This window comes from Aethalodelphis obliquidens, unplaced genomic scaffold, assembly GCF_003676395.1.
Source record: "Aethalodelphis obliquidens isolate GAN/ISIS:26980383/991018 unplaced genomic scaffold, ASM367639v1 scaffold15, whole genome shotgun sequence".
NCBI classification, from domain to species: Eukaryota; Metazoa; Chordata; class Mammalia; order Artiodactyla; family Delphinidae; genus Aethalodelphis; species Aethalodelphis obliquidens.
This window is the reverse complement of record NW_020837959.1, coordinates 1,007,891-1,026,948: the sequence shown is the minus strand read 5'-3', so window position 1 is coordinate 1,026,948 and position 19,058 is coordinate 1,007,891. Positions and strand designations below refer to the sequence as shown.

Here is a 19,058-nt window from a genome sequence, read left to right as displayed (position 1 = left end):
CCGACCCTGGCTGGGGCAGTAACATCCTCAGCCCCCTACCCGGCCCGGTCGGCGTGGGGTGCAGGGCTGGGGCACGGCGGTGCGGGAGGCGGCTACAAAGCGTCACCCAAGACAGAAGTGAGGTGGGCGATGCTTCTTCTCTGGGCTCCTGCCTCCCTGTCATCCTCTCCTGAACCCTGGACCCCTGGCCACCCTTCCCCCACACACAGAAGGCCTCGGCCGTCCTGTTCTACCGTAAGCGGCGTCCAGGCCCCGACCTCACAGCCTGCCTCAGGAATCCCATCACAGTCCTTGGCGGTCAGACCGGAGGACAGTGGCAGGTGCTCAGGGACGGACAGTGTGCCCCCAAAGTCACGCCCAACAGGAGCCTGTGAATGTGGCCTCACTGGAAACAGGGTCTTTGCACACGTCATCAAGTTAGCTGAGGTCACCCCGGGGTAGGGCCTGTCCTATAGTCCAACAGGACTGGAGTCCTTATAGGAAGAGGGAAACTTGGACACAGACACACAGAAGCCACGTGAAGACGGAGGCCAAGACTGGAGAGCTGCACTCGCAAGCCAAGCACTGCCGGCCAGCCGCCGTCACCGGGAGCTGGGCGAGCCCGGCCCCCGACACCCGGCTTCCCGACTCCGGCCTCCAGACTTTCTGTTGTGCTAGCTGCCGGCCGTGGTGCTTTGCTGGCCCTGGCAGCCACCACAGGAGCTGTTCACGGCCGGTAAAACTGCCCTTCTGACGGCGGGATCATGGCTCAGCCCCGAAGGGGACATCCCAAATGGTGACAGCGTAGAATCAGCCACACGCCAGGGAGGGGAGGATGGGGTAGGAGGGCCTCGGGGGCCCCGGCCTCACCTGGGCTTCAACAGGAGTCGGAGGAAGCTGCCTTACGTCATTCTTCTAAGCAACTGTGTCAGGACAGCCAGGTCAGCCCGAGGAGTCACACATCTTTCTTTCCAGGTGAAGTTTAGGCAGACGTGCCTGACGTGCCCCACCTCCCCGCCGAGGAGACGCGCGGCCTGGGAGGGGGCAGCTCACCCCACCATCCAGCGGAACAATTCAGTCACTTTTCAAAGGTGAAAGGTGCTGTGTGGGGTTTCTGGCTGGTTGTTTTTCCAGGTCAAATAGGAAACGCAGCCAAGCCCGGTCACGCGCCCTGGGCAGGATTCTTCACATCCTCGATAACACCAAAAACACAAAAGCTTTCCCGCCACTCTGATCTCATTGTTTACACACTATAAGGAGAAGCACAGGACACAGCACTTCGGCATAACCACACTGCTTCTTCCTCTTTTCAACAAAGACCCCACCGATGCCAAACTCTTTGGCAACTCGTTGATTCAAGAACTGGCAAATGAAGTAACCCCACCCGTGTTTTTAAATATGAAGACCACTTATATGTGGAATCTAAAAAAAGTGATACGAATGAACTTACATCCCAAACACAAATAGGCCCACAGACATAGAAAACCAACTCATGGTTACCAAAGGGGATAGAGAGGAGATAAATCAGGAGTTTGGGATTAACAGGTACACACTACTAAATATAACGTACATAGCCAGCAAGGACCTACTGTACAGCACAGGGAACTCTACTCAATGCTTTGTTATAACCTACAAGGGGAAAGAATCTGAAAAGGAATGGTTACGTGTGTATGTATAACTGAATCACTTTGCTGTACACCTGAATCTAACACAACATTGTAAATCAAGTATATTTCAATTTTTAAAAATTATTTTTTTAAAAAGGCAGAGAAGAAAAGAGCCTGGAGAATGTCTCCTGACTTTCCCTTTAAGGGGGAGGGGGTCTTGAAAACCAGACCCAAGACCTGCCTCCAGCATTCCAGGCCTCCTGCGGGGTGACCACAGGACACGAGCTGTGCCCTGTGGAAGCCTGGAGCACACATTTTCTAACGACCTACAGTTTGGGGTTGAATTAAATATTGAAGCAAACTCCAGAAATATCGACAAGGAAACACAGCAGCAATATTGCATCGATTGTGCTGGACTGCTTAATAATTAATCCACTCACCTTGGGGTTTGAATGTCTTTCTGTTTGTACCTCAGCATCACAGACAAGATACCGGGCGAGGGGCTGCAGCTCAGAGCCTCACCTGGTGTCTCAAGTTCTGAGCAGAGTGTGGGGAGGAGAGGGCTGACCTCATGTCCCGACATCCTGCTGACCCAGGCGAGGGCTCGTCAGCTCGGCCCTGCTAAGTTCCAGCCTCGTAGGAACCTGGCAGGAGCGTTGGATGAACCCCTGAAGGGACCCGAGTGGATTTTTGGTGATGCTGCTTCTGTGCCCTTGCAGCAACCTGACCAGTGTTCTGAACACAGTTAGAAGTAAGTGAGCTCAGCTCCGAGGCCGTTTCTGTTGTAAAGCTGGGCCCCCACGGCTTGTTTACACGGCCCCGTGGGAGATAAGAACCAGAAATACCGGTCTCGCGTCTGTGTCTCTGCCTCTTCGCAGGAGAGACCTGTGTTTGGCAGCATAACACCGGGCGCTCTGAATTCGGGGTCAAACCCAGCACGTGTGCGTATCCCTGCTGGTCCTCAGCGCTGAGGTTCCGAACGGGGCTCTGGGAAGCTCCGGTTCCGGGAGTCTCACCTAGTTCTTAAAAATCCTGATCAAGTTATGAATTTAACAGCTGAATAGGTGAAAAGAATCTTACTCCAAGGATTTGCCAACAGGAAGTTCCCTAGATGATCGGTCAGTGTTTTTGTGTTTCTTTTCTCAACAAGTACAATGAGACGGTGGACTTCTTCATTCCAGAAGAGCGATGGGTGTCAGGTCTCGGTGCGGACACAGAACCCCCCACCCCCCTGCCAGGGCCAACTCGCCTGGAGGGGAGAGGGGCCGGCACCCAGCTCAGATCCCACGGGGATTCAGAGGTTCCAACAAAGGTTCTGGGGCCTGGGTGGAGCTGAGGGTGCTGGCCTCCAAGCTTATGTCAGATGATTTAGACAATCCAGTGGTGTGGGAAAGGGTGATGGATCCAGGCCCACGAGGTGAGGGGTGACGGTGGGTGGACGTGACCGTCAGGGCCTGAAAGGAGCATAGGAAAGGCATGCGGGCGCTGACAGGGGCCCAGTCAGGCGAGGAGAAGGACCACAGGCCCTCTGCCCTTGGGCCTTGATCTGATTCTCTAAATGTGTGAGTTTCAGAACTTAAGAAGCATAGGTATTCAATTGCGTCTTCACTGCATCGCCTGGGACTTTGGAGTTTAAGCAAGTGGAACACGGAATGTGGTAAACGTCTGGGAAAGCACGCTTCACACCTTCACACCTTCATTCATTCATCCATTCACACCTTCATTCTTTCATTCATTCCTCTGCTCCACAAATATTTCTCAAGCATCGACCAAAGCAAGAGCTGCCTCCTACTCTGAGCCAGGCCAGTCCGTGCTCCTTCTAGACGCACTGGACCCTCAGTTTTGTGGTGGGAGGGGACGAGTGGGGGCGGTCCCACCGTTTGCCGGCGAAGGATAACACGGCGCTCGCTGTCAGCACTGTGTGGTCTAAAATTAGGGAAACATCACGAAGCCTCAGGGTTTCTACATCTGTTGCAAATGTGAGGGGTCCACATGGAGGAGGGTGTAGGGGGCTCTCTGAGTAGGCAGCCTCCTCTCCATCCATCAGGGTCTGGAAACGCGCACTTCCCTCGGGACGGGACGTCGTGGCCACGGTGGTCTCACCCCCACTGCCGCTTCTTGGGCACCTCCTGAGCCTCCCGAGCGAGAGCCAGCGGCGGGGCTGCAGGCCCCTCCCCCGCGGCTGAACAGAGCCCCCAGCTCTCATCCTGCCGCCACCCTGAGGCCACTCCCAGCCCCCTCCACACCCCTCCCCCACGGACAGACCCAATATCCAGCTCATTAACGAGAAACCTTTTTACGGAAATTCGACGGGTGAGAATTCACACTTCTCGCCACGAAGCAGACATTTCACACAACTCCTCTTGGCCAGCCATCTTCCTTCCTGAGCTCCCCTCTGCCTTTGCTCGTCCCGGGCAAAGTCTCACCTGAAGTCCCCACCTCTCTGTTCATCCTGTGAATCATCCACCTCGGACCTTCTCCGGGCCAGGCAGAGCCTTGCAAATAGATCAGAGGGTGTTTCTTCAAACGCTTTGAAATTCAAAGAGCAATTCAAGGTCGAACTCCAAGATAATAACAATAACACCCAAAGGCACCATGGCTAAGCATGTAAAGCAGCTCAGAGTGACCACAGGGACCCCCGTAAGCACGAGGAAGGAACAAGTTTCCCTTAAAGGAGAGGTGCTGCAAAATTTCCCATTTTAGAGCAAGAAAAGTGGGAACCCAGTAAGATGGAGCGATGTGCACAGGCCCACCCTTGTGACCGAGATCTGGGAGATGGCGGGTTGGACCACCACCCGGCTGTGTTAGAAACCCTGTGGGACTTCCCTGGTGGCGCAGTGGATAAGAATCTGCCTGCCATGCAGGGGACACGGGTTCGAGCCCTGGTCTGGGAAGATCCCACATGCCGCGGGGCAACTAAGCCCGAGAGCCACAACTACTGAGCCTGCATGCCACAACTACTGAAGCGCACATGCCTTGAGCCCGTGCTCCACAACAAGAGATGCCGCCACAATGAGAAGCCTGTGCACCGCAACGAAGAGTAGCCCCTGCTCGCTGCAACTAGAGAAAGTCCGCATGCAGCAACGAAGACCCAATGCAGCCAAAAATAAAAATTAATAAATAAATAAAAAAACAAACAAAGAAAAAAGAAACCCTGTGCTCCATCCACTGTGAGGCCCTGGGTCCTGAAATGTTCCTGAACTTTCCAGGGTCCCATGTCACCTGCCACACAGCACTCTGGCCAATCTTGATTTTAACGTTTGTCACGCAGATAAGGCCTGGAGAGCATTTAGAACAATGACTGGCATTTTGCCATTCAAAACCTCACATGACCTCCAATTTTAAGACACCAGCCTTTGAAGTTTATTATCATGCAGCCTCCTTGATTGTAAAGCTTCCCCTTCCTACTGAAATCTTGGGCTGTACCTAGTGCACAGGAAAAGCACAGCTATTGTAAAAGGAAAGTCAGAAAAGCAAAAAGGAATATAAAACGGTTGCAAAATGCCCTCCTCGATATTCATGTTTTATTCATGAATGGACTTCATCAACACTTAGACCACAAACTTTGTGCTATAAGTAGAATTTCTCAGGAAAGTGGCTAACTTAAATTTCCTCACTTCAAGCAGCTCTTTATGAATAATGTATCATGTATTATCCAAGATGCTTGTCAAGATTGACTTCGAAAATGGGAAAGTAAATTTAGTGAAGTAAAAAGGAAAGGAAAAACTCCAAATCATTCAAGTAACAGAAAATATGACAAACACTTAAAAAAAACCAACCAACTGAAATTCCTCTCCTTAGTCACCAGGTAGATGCAGAAAAACAGATCATCACTTATGTAGAACTTCATTTAATGGCGTTGGTTTGCTGCATACAGAATGTCCTCTGTCCTTGGCCCCTGCCTGGTACCAGCTGTCTGTAAGTCCCCTGTAAGAAATAGTCAGGGGACTTAAGTCTGAGGCTCGAGAAGTCCTGCTTCAGACACGACCATGTCATGTGCGGGGTAGCGCCCACCTCGCGCCATCGGTGGAGAGGGCGGACCTGTCCCAGCATCCTTCCAGTGGAACGGGAGCTGGGCCTGGACGTGCTTCCTGCAGGGAGGGAGAGAGAGAAAGAGGAAACCCCCGGATGAGGGAGGGAGTTTTGTAGGTTTCAAACAAAGATTTTTAATTAAATTCAGTTTCATTTTCTTTGGTGGAAACTAATTCAAATTTTTTATGTTGAACCAAATGCAGCTGCAATTTTTCTAGGTAAAGTGGGTCATATAGGGGTGAGATCACATAGTTCAACCTCATATGTCGTTCGTGGGGGTCATTCTGGCTCAGGCCCACACATGCTACACCTTCCCGGTCAGGGGCCGGGAGTCTAATGTCCTAACTCACTGCTTACCTCTCGGCAGGATGGGGTTTGCTACCCAATGTCATTTTTGCCAGAAGCTCGATGGCGTAAAGAGGGGGAGGCACCCAGGAGCGAAGTCCCTCCAACCTGACGCAGAGCAGTGAGCGAGGGGTTGTCAGGGTGAGTGTCCACTTCCAGGGACCACCCGGCACATGGACTCTGCTGCAGTGCATTCATTCGACAAGTATTGTTTGGGAACCTACCGTGTGCACTGCGAAGTTTGGGGATAGTGAACAAGATAGACATCATCCCTGCCCTCTGACCTTTCATGACCTAAAATGTAAAATGAGGCCACGGTTTCTCAGATATGACACCAAAAGCGAACCCATGAAAAATAAACTGCACTTCATCGGAATTTAAAACTTTGTATTGAAAATACCATTAAGAAAGCAGAGAGCCCCTAGAGTGGGAGTATTTTCAAATCATGTATCTGATGAGAAAATTGCATCTGGAATATATAAAGAGGCCTCATAATTCAACAATAAAAACACAATCCCTATCTTAAAAGGAAATGGACTTGCACAGACATTTCTCCCAAGGAGACATACAAGGATCCCATAAGCACATGCAAAGAAGCTCAACATCTTTAGTCATTGGGAAATGCAAATCCAAACCACAATGAGAAACCACTTCATATCCACCAGGATGGCGAGAATAAAAAGACACATAATGACAAACGCTAGGAGGGACGTAGGGACACGAGCCCCATACATTACTGGCTGGATGTGAAATGGTGCAGCCTCTTTGGAAAACAGTCTGGCGGTTCCTCAAAAGTTTACACACAGAGTTGCAATGTGACCCAGCAATTCCACTCACAGGTATAGGCCCCAGAGCAATGGAAGCATATGTCCACACAAAGACTTGTATATTAATGTTTGCAAAAGCATCATTCACAATAGCCAACAAGTGGAAAGAACCTAAATCTCCAACCACTGACCAATGGACAAATAAAGTGTGGTGCATTCAGACCGTGGAACGTTATTCAGCCATCAGAGACCAATGGACAAATAAAATGTGGTGTATTCAGACCGTGGAACGTTATTCAGCCATCAGAAGGAAGGAAGCAGTGACACATGCCACACCGTGGATGAATTGTGAAAACACATGAGAGAGCCGGTCACAAAAGACCACGCATTGCATGATCCCATTGACAGGAAATGTCCAGAATTGGCAAATCCCAGAGACAGAGAGTAGATGAGTGGCTGCCTAGGTCTGGCGGAGGTGGGGGGATAGTGAGGGCTAATGGGGAGGAATTTTCACTGGGGGTGATGGAAAGTTCTAAACTTCGTGGCGACAGTTGCACAACTCTGTGAATATATTAAAACCATGGAACTGTATACTTTAAAGGAGTGAATCTTGTGGTATGTGAATTATATCTCAATAAAAATGTTTTCTATAAAGATACACAATACGAAAGTTTATATTTGGGGAAAGAAAAAAGTACCCATCATTTCATCAAGTAAAGCAGAGAAAATAAAGTTCAACTAGATCATCTCACTGGTAGTTTCTGTTAAATCACTAGGAAGGTGATCCTGAGCCACTGATCAGAACTGTGCCTGGCTTATAACTGTTGAGAAATGCGGTATAGACAGGCGTCCTGATTATACGCAGCCTATAAGATAAGGAACATACCACTTAGAAGGGAGGCTATACGTGTGATAAAGTGGTTTATGGTTTTACAGGACCATTTGGCTGAATTAAGAAGTCCTCCTGGGCTTCCCTGGTGGCGCAGTGGTTGAGAGTCCGCCTGCCAATGCAGGGGACACGGGTTCGTGCCCCGGTCCGGGAAGATCCCACATGCCGCGGAGCGGCTGGGCCCGTGAGCCACGGCCGCTGAGCCTGCGCGTCCGGAGCCTGTGCTCTGCAACGGGAGAGGCCACAGCAGTGAGAGGCCCGCGTACCACAAAAAAAAAAAAGAAGTCCCCCTTGGTAATCAGTGCTGGGAAAACTGGACCGCTACATGTAGAAGAATGAAATTAGAACACTCCCTAACACTATACACAAAAATAGACTCAAAATGGATTAGAGACCTAAATGTAAGACCAGACACTATAAAACTCTTAGAGGAAAACATAGGAAGAGCACTCTTTGACATAAATCACAGCAAGATCTTTTTTGATCCACCTCCTAGAGTAATGGAAATAAAACCAAAAATAAACAAATGGGACCTAATGAAACTTAAAAGCTTTTGCAAAGCAAAGGAAACTACAAACAAGATGAAAAGACAACCCTCAGGATGGGAGAAAATATTTGCAAACAAATCAACGGACAAAGGATTAATCTCCAAAATATATAAACAGCTCATGCACCTCAATATTAAAAAAAAAACAACCCAATCAAAAAATGGGCGGAAGACCTAAATAGACATTTCTCCAAAGAAGACATACAGACGGCCAAGAGGCACCTGAAAAGCTGCTCAGCATCACTAACTATTAGAGAAATGCAAATCAAAACTACAATGAGGTGTCACCTCACACCAGTCAGAATGGGCATCATCAGAAAATCTACAAACAACAAATGCTGGAGAGGATGTGGAGAAAAGGGAACCCTCTTGCACTGTTGGTGGGAATGTAAATCGATACAGTCACTATGGAGAACAGTATGGAGGTTCCTTAAAAAACTAAAAACAGAATTACCATATGACCCAGCAATCCCATTACTGGGCATATACCCAGAGAAAATGATAATTCAAAAAGACACATGCACCCCAATGTTCATTGCAGCACTATTTACAATAGCCAGGTCATGAAAGCAACCTAAATGTCCATCAACAGACAAATGGATAAAGAAGATGTGGTACATATATACAATGGAATATTACTCAGCCATAAGAAGGAACGAAATTGGGTCATCTGTAGAAACGTGGATGGATCTAGAGACTGTCGTACAGAGTGAAGTAAGTCAGAAAGAGAAAACAAATATCGTGTATTAACGCATGTATGTGGAACCTAGAAAAATGGTACAGATGAACCGGTCTGCAGGACAGAAATAGAGACAGAGATGTAGAGAACAAACATATGGACACCAAGGGGGGAAAGTGGGGGGGGGGGATGGTGGTGGATGAATTGGGAGATTGGGGTTGACAGTAGACACTAACATGTATGAAATAGATAACTAATAAGAACCTGCTGCATAAAAAATAAATAAAATTAAATTTTTTTTAAAAAGTGGAAAACAAAGAAGTCCCGCTTGGGCTCTGCTTTGAGGTGCAGAGCAGGAATAACTTAGTTTGAGGGAAATATTATATGCTTCCATCTCAGCCCCAGAATTCTTTTGTCCAAGAGATTTGGGTCATAAAAAAGGCAACTGCTTTGCTTTTATACCAGCTATCTACAAGATGTATTAAGCAAGTACTTGGGCACAATTCACCTGGGAAGGAGGGAGACGGAGGCTTCACACACACAACCAGTCATCAGAGTTCTGGTGACAACCCCGCGTCCAGAGCAGCCCGGCTGCCGGCGAGGCCTGGGGGGGACCGTGGACTCTGCGGGCTGCGGGGAAGGGGGGCCAGAGAAGGGCAGCGGCTCCAGCTCCCTGGGCTGTCGTCCCACTGGACCCCGCTGGCCATGGACCCCTGGGCAGTCGTCCTCCAGGGACATTATCACTAGGTGGTTGGAGAAATAAATATGATAGAGCCATGGAAAAACATTCAATTCAGCGATTTAGGCCAGAATGAGGGAGAGCTACACATGCTGGCAGAAAATTGTCCGGTTCCTTAAGTGAGAAAACCATTGCAGAGTCTTATGGAGACAACAGGACACACACGCATGCACATACACACGTGTGTGTATATACACACACCCGGGGGGGAAAGATCCAGGGTTTGGAAGCAAGCTTTCGATTTTTACCTTATACCTTCCTGTATTATTTTCATTAAAAACCAACCAACCAACCAAGAAACATGAACGTGTCTTATAATGAAAAGCAGTTAATAAATATTTTTCAGTCTCTTTCCCATGACAACAAGCGCGCCCGCACATCCTGCTTCCGGGCCCCGTTTGCCAAGATGAGGACGTTGAGGGAGTGACTCCAGGGAGGACGGAGCTGGTGGCGGGGCTGAGTCTGAGGCTGCCGCGTCCCCGCAGAGGCGTGGCGGGTCCCTGCCCATCCCGGCTGGCACGCCCGGGGGAGGGGGCACTGGGCCGGCTGTCCTGGGGGCCTGAGCCACCTGCTTCAGCAGGTGCCTGAAGAGGAGGGACCCGGGCTGCCTGGAGGCGCAGAATCGACTCCCTTCTCGACCTTTAATCACCTCAGTCTCGGTTTCAGTGCATTCAGTCCCGCGAACACTGTTCTCTGGGCCCCTTGAAAGACATGCGGCACGGCCCTCCCCCGGGCTCTCGGGGGCGCAGAGCATCACTGCTCCGTGGGAAGGGCATCCAGCCTGCTGGTCTCCACCACCAGCTGCCCCGAGGCAGGTCCCCGCACCTCTACGGCTCTGCAGCCTCAGGCGGGAGAGCACAGGGCAGACAGGAGGCTGACTGCCAAATCCAGTGTTGGGTAGGCTTTCTGGAAGGGGTTCCCATTTGTTTTATTTATTTCCAAGGCCTCCGTCTTGGTCTCTGACCAAACCAAGAGATGCTGAGTGTGAGTCCACGGGGGCAGAGTCCGTCTCAGGAGGACCCGAGATCGGTACCTGGCACTCGGCGGAGGCACAGAAAATGCACCTAGAGTGACGGGGTGGGGGACGTCCTGCTATTTCCCGGGGCAGATCTTGAAGCCGGTGTGGCCTCGGGACCCCAGGGGAGAACTGGAAGATCACTCTGCAGTGAGTCTCTCTGAGGACCCAGGACCTCTTGGGAACTGGCCCGGCCCTCGTGCACCTTAGGCTGTCCCCCCGACCAGCAAGACGACAGCAGTGAACCGGCACACGGAGACACGCAAAGCAGCGAGCTGATGCTTCATCACAACGCTGGCCACTGGGGCGCGTCCCGATGAGGACGTCCGTCCCTCTGCCTCCGTGGCGCTCCCGGGCCTTTAGGATGGAAGGCGCAGCTCAGGCCTCCGCCTGGCCCCACGTCTTAAATACCACGAATGCGTTTTTGGTGGCGTCTTTCCTTTTACCTGACGGGATAAACTGTTTTATTGTTTCCTATCTTCCTGCTCTTTGATGATTGTAGTCTCAGGGAAATGTACACTATTTCTATAAGAGGAAGGGGAAAAAATAAGAGCCCTAAAGGCCTAAAAATAAACTGCCTCTGCTAAGGCACGGACCTGAGTCCCCTCCAGGGGCGTCGCCAGTTTGGTCTGTCCGCCACGTCGAGCGTCCAGGGTTGGTTGTGCTCTGAACAAGTCGGCTCAGGACTTCACTCTATATGTTTTACTTCCGAGCTTCCCAGGATGAAAAGGATCTTTTCATTAATATCAAGAAGAATACAGCCAAACTGAATCAGGTGTTTTATAAGTGGTGACCAAATGCAACTGAATAGTTTCCCATCTTGAATTTCTGTGAGAAAATATTTTAAACTTGGATAGCCAATTAGTGAAAACAGGAGACTCTGAGGGCAGAATGGGAATGTGTGATGCCTATTTCTCTCCTTTTCATTTTCGAAGCGTTATTCGTGGATTGCTAGCCACTTAGACTTGAAGTGATCCCAGCGTGCTATTGACTAGAATGGCTTACAGAGATTTATTACCTTTCTCTGTGCCCAGAACAAACTTCTATTCTCAGATACCATGTTTAAGCCCTTCATGCCTGTCAGGTAAATATTTTCTAATCTATCTCCTTAGACATTCCTCACAGTAATCAATATCCTTATATTGATGTGGAAAAACTCAAGATTGTAAGTAGTTTTGCCAAAATCAGTTCAGCCGTCTAGGAGAAGATGTGAACCTTTCAGACCCGTCCTTCAGCGGCTGCTGTCTGCCCGGCCTCGCACGGCAGAGAAGATTCCTCCAGATCCTTCTCGGGCGACCGTGGGAAGCTGCGCGCCATCCCACGTTGGGGGGACGGGGAGACCGAGGGGACACAGCCAGACTCAGCCAGGCTCCGCCCCGACTGGGTGGGCCCTGGCCTGTCCCATGACCTCTCTGAGGCTCGTTTCTCCCAGAGAGGAATGGAGAGCCCCGCAGGGTGTTTGAGGTCATTCACACGAAAGAACTTAGCAATAATAAACTTAGCATGAAAGAACGTAAGCATCTTGTAAACACAAGGCACATTTTACTGCTCTCCAGGTTTGACCTTGAAAATGCAGGGTAATATCCCTGTGCTGTTTCAACTCCTGGAAAAAGAAAGTGTCACAGATTTATTTAATCACTCTCCTGAAATCAGAGGTTTTCTACAGTAGTAATAGTGAATTATCCTCAAAAAGACCCAAGTATTAATGTCTGGGCCGAGCGTTAGGGTGGGAAGCAGATAGCATCTTCGCTGTCCCACAGAGCCCTGTATTTGGGACAACGCTGTATTTGTGAACCCTTCTACTTGTTCATTCATTAGAGAACAGTGGTCGGCTTTGATTTACTGGAGCTGAAGTGATGCAGAGACTTAGGCTTTCCGCTTCTATCAGCTCAGTCCCGAGGAGAGACGACAGCTGGGGGGCGGTCTGCTGTTCAGTCGTGATCGGTGGGGAGCACAGCGAGAAGGGACCCTCTCCAGGCCCTGGACCGGGGCATGGGGCCCCTCCCTGAAGCTCTGGGTTCCCCCAGGGGAAGACGCTCTCTTCCCTCTGATGGTTTACGTCAAGGTCGGGACAGCACATGTGTTTCCACTGACCGAGGGGCATGAGGCCCCTCCTGGGCTCGGCTGTGAGGTTTGGGGGCAGCGTTTGTTGACTAATTTTTTTTTTTTATTGTCTATTTATTTTTGGCTGCATTATATATTTTGGGTCTTTGTGGATGCACGCGGGCTTTTCTCTAGTTGTGGCGAGTGGGAGCTACTCCTCCTTGCGGTACGCGGGCTTCTCATTGCGGTGGCTTCTCTTGTTGCGGAGCACGGGCTCTAGGCGCGCGGGCTCAGTAGTGGTGGCTCGTTGGCTCTGTAGTGGTGGCTCACGGGCTCTAGAGCACAGGCTCAGTAGTTGTGGCGCACAGGCTTAGTTGCTCCACGGCATGTGGGATCCTCCCGGACCAGGGCTCGAACCGTGTCCCCTGCATTGGCAGGCAGATTCTTAACCACCGCGCCACCAGGGAAGTCCCCTCACATTATATATTATGTGTATATACCTATATATTTCCCTAGCACATGACAGAAATATGGAGATATTGGGACCCCACGTGGGACTAGATTCACTAGTTTGAGATAATATATTTTATACTTGGAAATAAGAGAGAACATGATATTGTATTTACCTGATATTTTGTCTAAAAGTGACCACACACATGTGACAGGGATAGAAGGAAAAACTGGAGAGATGTGCTGTAATCTGCCTCTTCACTTTTACCCCGGCCCCCTCCCTCTCCTGGACCTCCTGCCCCATCCTGGTCACCCAGGGAGGCTGCAGCCCCCAGAGCAAACAGAAGGGGCAGAGCCTGGACCAGCAGACTTCAGCCCTTCAGACCAACACCTTCACCAGCCTGAGACGAAGTGAATTCACGCGTGGTGTGAACACCCTCAAACACTTTAGAAAAATCTCCGTAGCGCCCAAATTCCTACTCAGAGAAATATATTAATATAAATTAATATAATATTAATTTATGATAAAATAATGCATATCTAAGAATGTAAGTTCTCAGGTAGGGTCACAGGGCAAAACAGAAGGTACTCAGGTAACGTAACCAGAGGCTCGCTCACTTTAACGTATCAATCTTTCGTTTTTCTTTTCTTTCTTTTTTCTTCTGCCCAGGGCACGCAGCTTGTGGGATCTTAGTTCCCCCACCAGGGATTAAACCCAGGCCCTCGTCAGTGAGAGCACGGAGCCCTAACCACTGGACCACAAGGGAATTCCCTAATGTATCAGTCTTGATGCTTAAAAAGTATGTTAAGAAGTGATACTGTTCAAAAAGTAGAGAACATGGCAAAACAGTGGCACAGGTGAACATGAGAATGTAAACCGTAAGTGTACAATCTGCGTGTTAAAACCACACACAAGTTCTTTAGGTTCCTGTGTAACATGAGTGTCCAGGATGGCTTTAAGGTTGCCTCAAGGACCACTTCAGTCATGGTGACGACCAAGAGCGCCCCACAGAGTCCCAGAACACCCCTGGGAGGCACCACCACTTCTGTGGGATGGAAACAGTCAGATGAACTAATAGTAACCGTCTTGCAAAAAAAAAAAAATTAAACCCTGTTGGTTTTCTTAAAATTGGTTCCACATAATTCTAGACTTAAACATGGAAACACCCCAAGTGATAAGGGTCACCAGTGTCCGTAAACCTGGGGGATGTCCCATCTGCCACCTTGACCTTTGATGCTGCTATTTGACCTTGAAAACGGGCTACCAGAGAGAAAAGCTCTTTAGGATGATGTGTCGATCCTTGCCCAGGAGGTCAGCGTGAGACAGGGATTCGCAGCCTCAACGCTGTCACTTCAGACCGAATAAGGGTTGGCTGTGAGGGCCGCTGGGTGCCTTGCAGGGTGCTCAGAGCACCCCAGCCTCCACCCACTGCGTGCCAGCAGCGAGGTCACGAGGCTCAAAACTGTCTGCAGGTCTTGTCAAATGTCCCCGGGCGATGGAGTCTGTCTGCAGGCTGAGGAGAACTGGTGGGGGCCGTGTAACATCCTCCTTTGGTCTCTGTTTAGTGCAGTTAGTGACTTTTTTTTTTTTAAAAAGAGAGTATGTAACACAGAAGCTTAACTCACCCGCTTAGAGCAGGGTCAGATATTATTATATCAAGACCATGAATGGATGGAGCTAGAGTCTGTCATGCAGAGTGAAGTAAGTCAGAAAGAGAAAGACAAATACCGTATGCTAACACATACATATGGAATCTAAAAAAAAAAAAAAAAGGATATGAAGAACCTAGGGGCAGGACAGGAATAAACACGCAGACGTAGACAATGGACGTGAGTACACGGGGAGGGGGAAGGGTAAGCTGGGACGAAGTGAGAGAGTGGCATGGACTTATATACACTACCAAACGTAAAATAGATAGCTAGTGGGAAGCAGCCGCATAGCACAGGGAGATCAGCTCGGTGCTTTGTGACCACCTAGAGGGGTGGGATAGGGAAGGTGGGAGAGAGGGAGACGCAAGAGGGAAGAGATATGGGAACATATGTATATGTACAACTGATTCACTTTGCTATACAGCAGCAACTAACACACCATTGTAAAGCAATTATACTCTAATAAAGATGTTTAAAAGCAAAACAAAACATGAAAAACTCACGCTTCCCTGTTCTGCGTTTTCAGCTATCAGTTTTGGCTTCAGGTTTTGTTATCTGCGGTCCCAGTGACAATCACTGCTCTCGACTGTCTCCACAGGAAGGCTCCACTTCTTTGCTCCTGCCCCCTTACTTCTCAAAGGTCTTCTTCACATGGGAGTCCAAGAACCAGGAGCCCTGGTTCCCACCCTAGTCCCTGCACAGTGGAGGAGGGTTAGGGCAGGTGGGTGTGAGCCTGTGCATGGGTGTGGGTGGGCGTGCAGCTACTGCAGAACCACAATCTGGCTTCAGTTCGGGGTTTGCCTCCTGCCTGTCCCTCCTACTTGCTCATACCACCCTCTACCGGGAAGCAGCCATGCTGTGTGTGGGTCAGGGGAAGGCCCTGATGGTCCCAAGCTCATTGGGATCCTTCCATCCCCCATGGACACCAACTAGCCAGGGGTCGGCACTTAACCCAGGCCTAAGCCAATCATCTGATGGCATTCCACCATCCTAGTAACTGATTGGCCAGGAATGGGCAGAGGATGTGGCCGGTCCAATCAGAGTGGAGACTCTCTTTCCGCTTGGATGGCAATGAAGAAACACACAGGCCCTGGAGTTCCCACAGCCTTTTCACTGTGACCTTCCTGTGATACTGTCAACATACTCAGTCGTCGTTTGATGTGTAAGGTGGGTTATTTCTGAAGATGACTGTTCATAGGTTCTCTCATCCTTTATGTACAAGGCTCTGCCCCTCCCCCTTGAATCCAGGATGGTCTTGGGCTTACTTTCCCCAATAGAATGAGAGGAAGGTGATGATCCGGAACTTCCAAGCCCAGACCTTCAGGGGCCGGGCAGTGTCCACTTTGACCCTCTTGGGATCCAGCTGCGTGTAAAGAAGCTCAGGCTGACCACCAAGTACGGAGAGAGAGGCCACCTGCTCCCAGCTCTCCATTGACCCAGCTGAGGCTAGTACTAGACATGTGACTAAAGCCATCAGAAACCCCCAGGGCCCAGCTAAGCCCCCAAAAGAATGCAGATGCATGAACGATCCCAGCCACGACCAGGTGGAACAGAGGAACCTTCCCCCAAAACACTGTCCTGAGAAATAATAGCTCACTGGTGTTTAAGCGCCCAAGTTTGTGTGGTCTGTTACCAGAAATAAATAACCCACTCACAGCGTGAGCTGGACTTAATGTTACTTTAATAGACACCTAACTGGTTTGGTTCCATAGGTTTATTTTTTTATTATTATTATTTTCATACAGCAGGTTCTTATTAGTTATCTATTTGATACATATTAGTGTATATATATCAATCCCATGTTTCCATAGGTTTAGAATTAGGATGCTGTGAGCCGCTAGCAACAGAAAATCCAACTCAATAAGGATATTTATTATCTCTCAAAACATGAAATCCAAGTTAGGGTAGTGGCCCAGTGGTGTCACTAAGGACCCATGCTCTTCCCATCTCTCCACGCTGCCATCCCCACTGTGACGCTGTTCCTGTCACATCACGGACGCAAGAAGGCTGCGAAACGCCAGACATCACATCCAGACACACAACATCCGGCAGGAAACGAGGAGCATGTCCTCTTTATGCGCTTTTTACAAGTGAGGAGACCTTTCCCAACAGCAGGATTCACTGGTTTAAAACTTGTTTCAAAACCAGTCACAAGAAGAGGCATGGAGTTACCGAGATTAGCTCACATGGACCAGTTTACCCCTAGCCACGCAGAGGGTGGCTACCTGCACCAAGGTGGGCTTCTGCCAGCAAGGACGGAGGGCATGGCTGTGGCCACCACAGTGTTTACTACAAGATGAAATTAGCATTGACCACTGAACAAAACAGGTGTCCCTGAAAGGCACACAGCCTTTATCCTGTGGCCTTGTGTGGCCTCTGCCTGTGTCCTTCCACCCGCCCCCTGCAAATGTCACCGTTCGCAAGGTGCTAGGCCGGTCAATATCTGTCTCAAGCAGCCAGGGTCCCGGCAGAAAGCAGAAGGCGTTCCTGGGAGGAGATGTGGAAGACCGCATGGCGACAGGACCACCTGCTGCAGTGTGAACGTGGCTCCACGACCCACCAGAGGTGCTGCTCCCCAGGGCCCAGCTGACCCCGCTGCCTGGCTGTAGGAAGCATGGGGTGACAACTGTCACCCACTCATTCGGCGCCTGACACGAATTGATCCAACAAGAAAGAAAGCTGGGCAAGCACTGTGGTCACCGAAGGACACAGACACTGCCAGGCCAGGGTGCAGACGAGGGAAGAAAGGCCCCAGCCTCTCTGCTTGGTCTCAGCTCGCAACGGGCGCCCCGTTGGTGAAGATCCCCTGACGCTGGCCATTGGCCTCCTGGATGCCACGCAGGAGAGAGTAGATTCGGTTGGAAAGTGGAGAATCGATGAGTTAGGTGACCAAAAATGAGCATTTTACTGAAGAAAAGCAGTTCAGAATCCAGATAGTTTAGCCATGACCACCATTCACTCCCACCCAATCCCAAGCTTCTGTATCTAATCCCCAAAGGGTCCACGTGGAAGCTTCTCTTCACAGCCAGCCAGGGGGACACTCAGTGGCGTTCCTCCAGGGGCCCTGTCAGGCCCCTCTGGTTTCACAAGCGGTGGCCCGTGGCAGCGAGAACAGATGCTGGAAACAAAGTGCATCCTTTAATTCAAGGCTGACTGTGATTGAGAAGAGAGAGTTCGTTTCCCCTTGGGGAAACAGAAGCATTCCCTGGGATTGAAATCGAGGTGTCTGAGAGACGCAAGGGTTCTCCGTCTGGTGACCAGATAACGCACGAGCGCGCGCCCCCCGGGGCCTGGAGGCCCGGAGCCCAGAGCTCCTTCCCGCGGGCCCAGCTCAGCCTCCGGGTGACCGCCTGGCGCAGCCAGGGACGGAGGCAGGAGCTGGACCGGCAGGACCGAAGGGGTCGGCCAGCCGGGCCGGGCGGGCCGCTGATTCCAACGCCTCAGCCCCGCCGGATTACAGGTGCCTGTGACTGTCGCAGCTCTGGAGTCCTTGGGCCAGGGGCCCCGGGCGAGGGAGCCGGCGGGGTTTCAGAAGGAAGCGGGGATCCTAGGTGGGAGACGCTGAGCTTACCTTCGCCTCGGCGCAGAGGAGCTGTGCGACTCTGGGCAGCCCCGCGGGGCCCGCCTCGGCGCCCCCTCACCTGCCAAGCAGGCGGGCCGCGCGTGGGGCCGTGGAGCACGAGGGAGACACAGGCCGGGTTTAGCCGGTCTCCGGCCCAACCTGATCCCTTCCCCTCCCCGACTCCCCGCGATCTCGCCCCTGCCCTCGGGCCTTCGCGGGGAGATACACGTTTCAGGCCGGACCCAGGGCTGGACGCCCAGGGCCCGCCGTCCAGGCCCCGGCTGCGCGGCCCGCACCCCCGCCCCGGAGGCGGAAGCAACAGGGAGCCGCGCCCCGCCCTCCGCCCCCGGGTCCCCTCGGCGGCCCTGCGCCAGGGGGCAGGCCGGGAGGGGGCAGGGCCGGGGCGGGCTGGCACCAGAGCGCCAGGGCGCTGGAGGGGGGCGGGGGCGCGGCCCGCGGGGCGCATGCTCACACGCGCTCGTGACGTGCGCGCGGGGACCGGCCTGCCGGAGGCCGGGCTGAGACGGCGGCGGGCGGAGACCGGGAGCAGAGCAGAGCAGGGCAGAGCCGCGGAGCGGAGAGGAGGAGCCGAGCAGCAGAGCAGCGGCGGGAGCGCCGGCCGCCGCGCCCCCGAGCCCGCAGCCCCACCGCCTGGGCCTCGGCACGCGGGCTCCGGTCGCCGAGCGGCCACCCCCGAGCCGGCCGCCGCGGGTCGGGCCGGGCATGAGCGCGGAGGGGCCGCGGCCGCCCCCCG

The 19,058-nt window shown here is 51.6% G+C and overlaps 1 protein-coding gene across 1 annotated transcript; it reads right to left on the bottom strand.

The window, feature by feature from the left end:
* Positions 1-16,409: 16,409 nt before the first annotated feature.
* Positions 16,410-19,052, bottom strand: LOC113625335 (translation initiation factor IF-2-like). Its single transcript, XM_027115804.1, has 2 exons — positions 18,314-19,052; positions 16,410-17,860 (listed from the first exon to the last, which is right to left on the bottom strand). Exons 1-2 carry the CDS (start codon positions 19,027-19,029, stop codon positions 17,728-17,730), a joined length of 849 nt encoding a protein of 282 aa, XP_026971605.1. The 5' UTR covers positions 19,030-19,052; the 3' UTR covers positions 16,410-17,727.
* Positions 19,053-19,058: the final 6 nt, after the last annotated feature.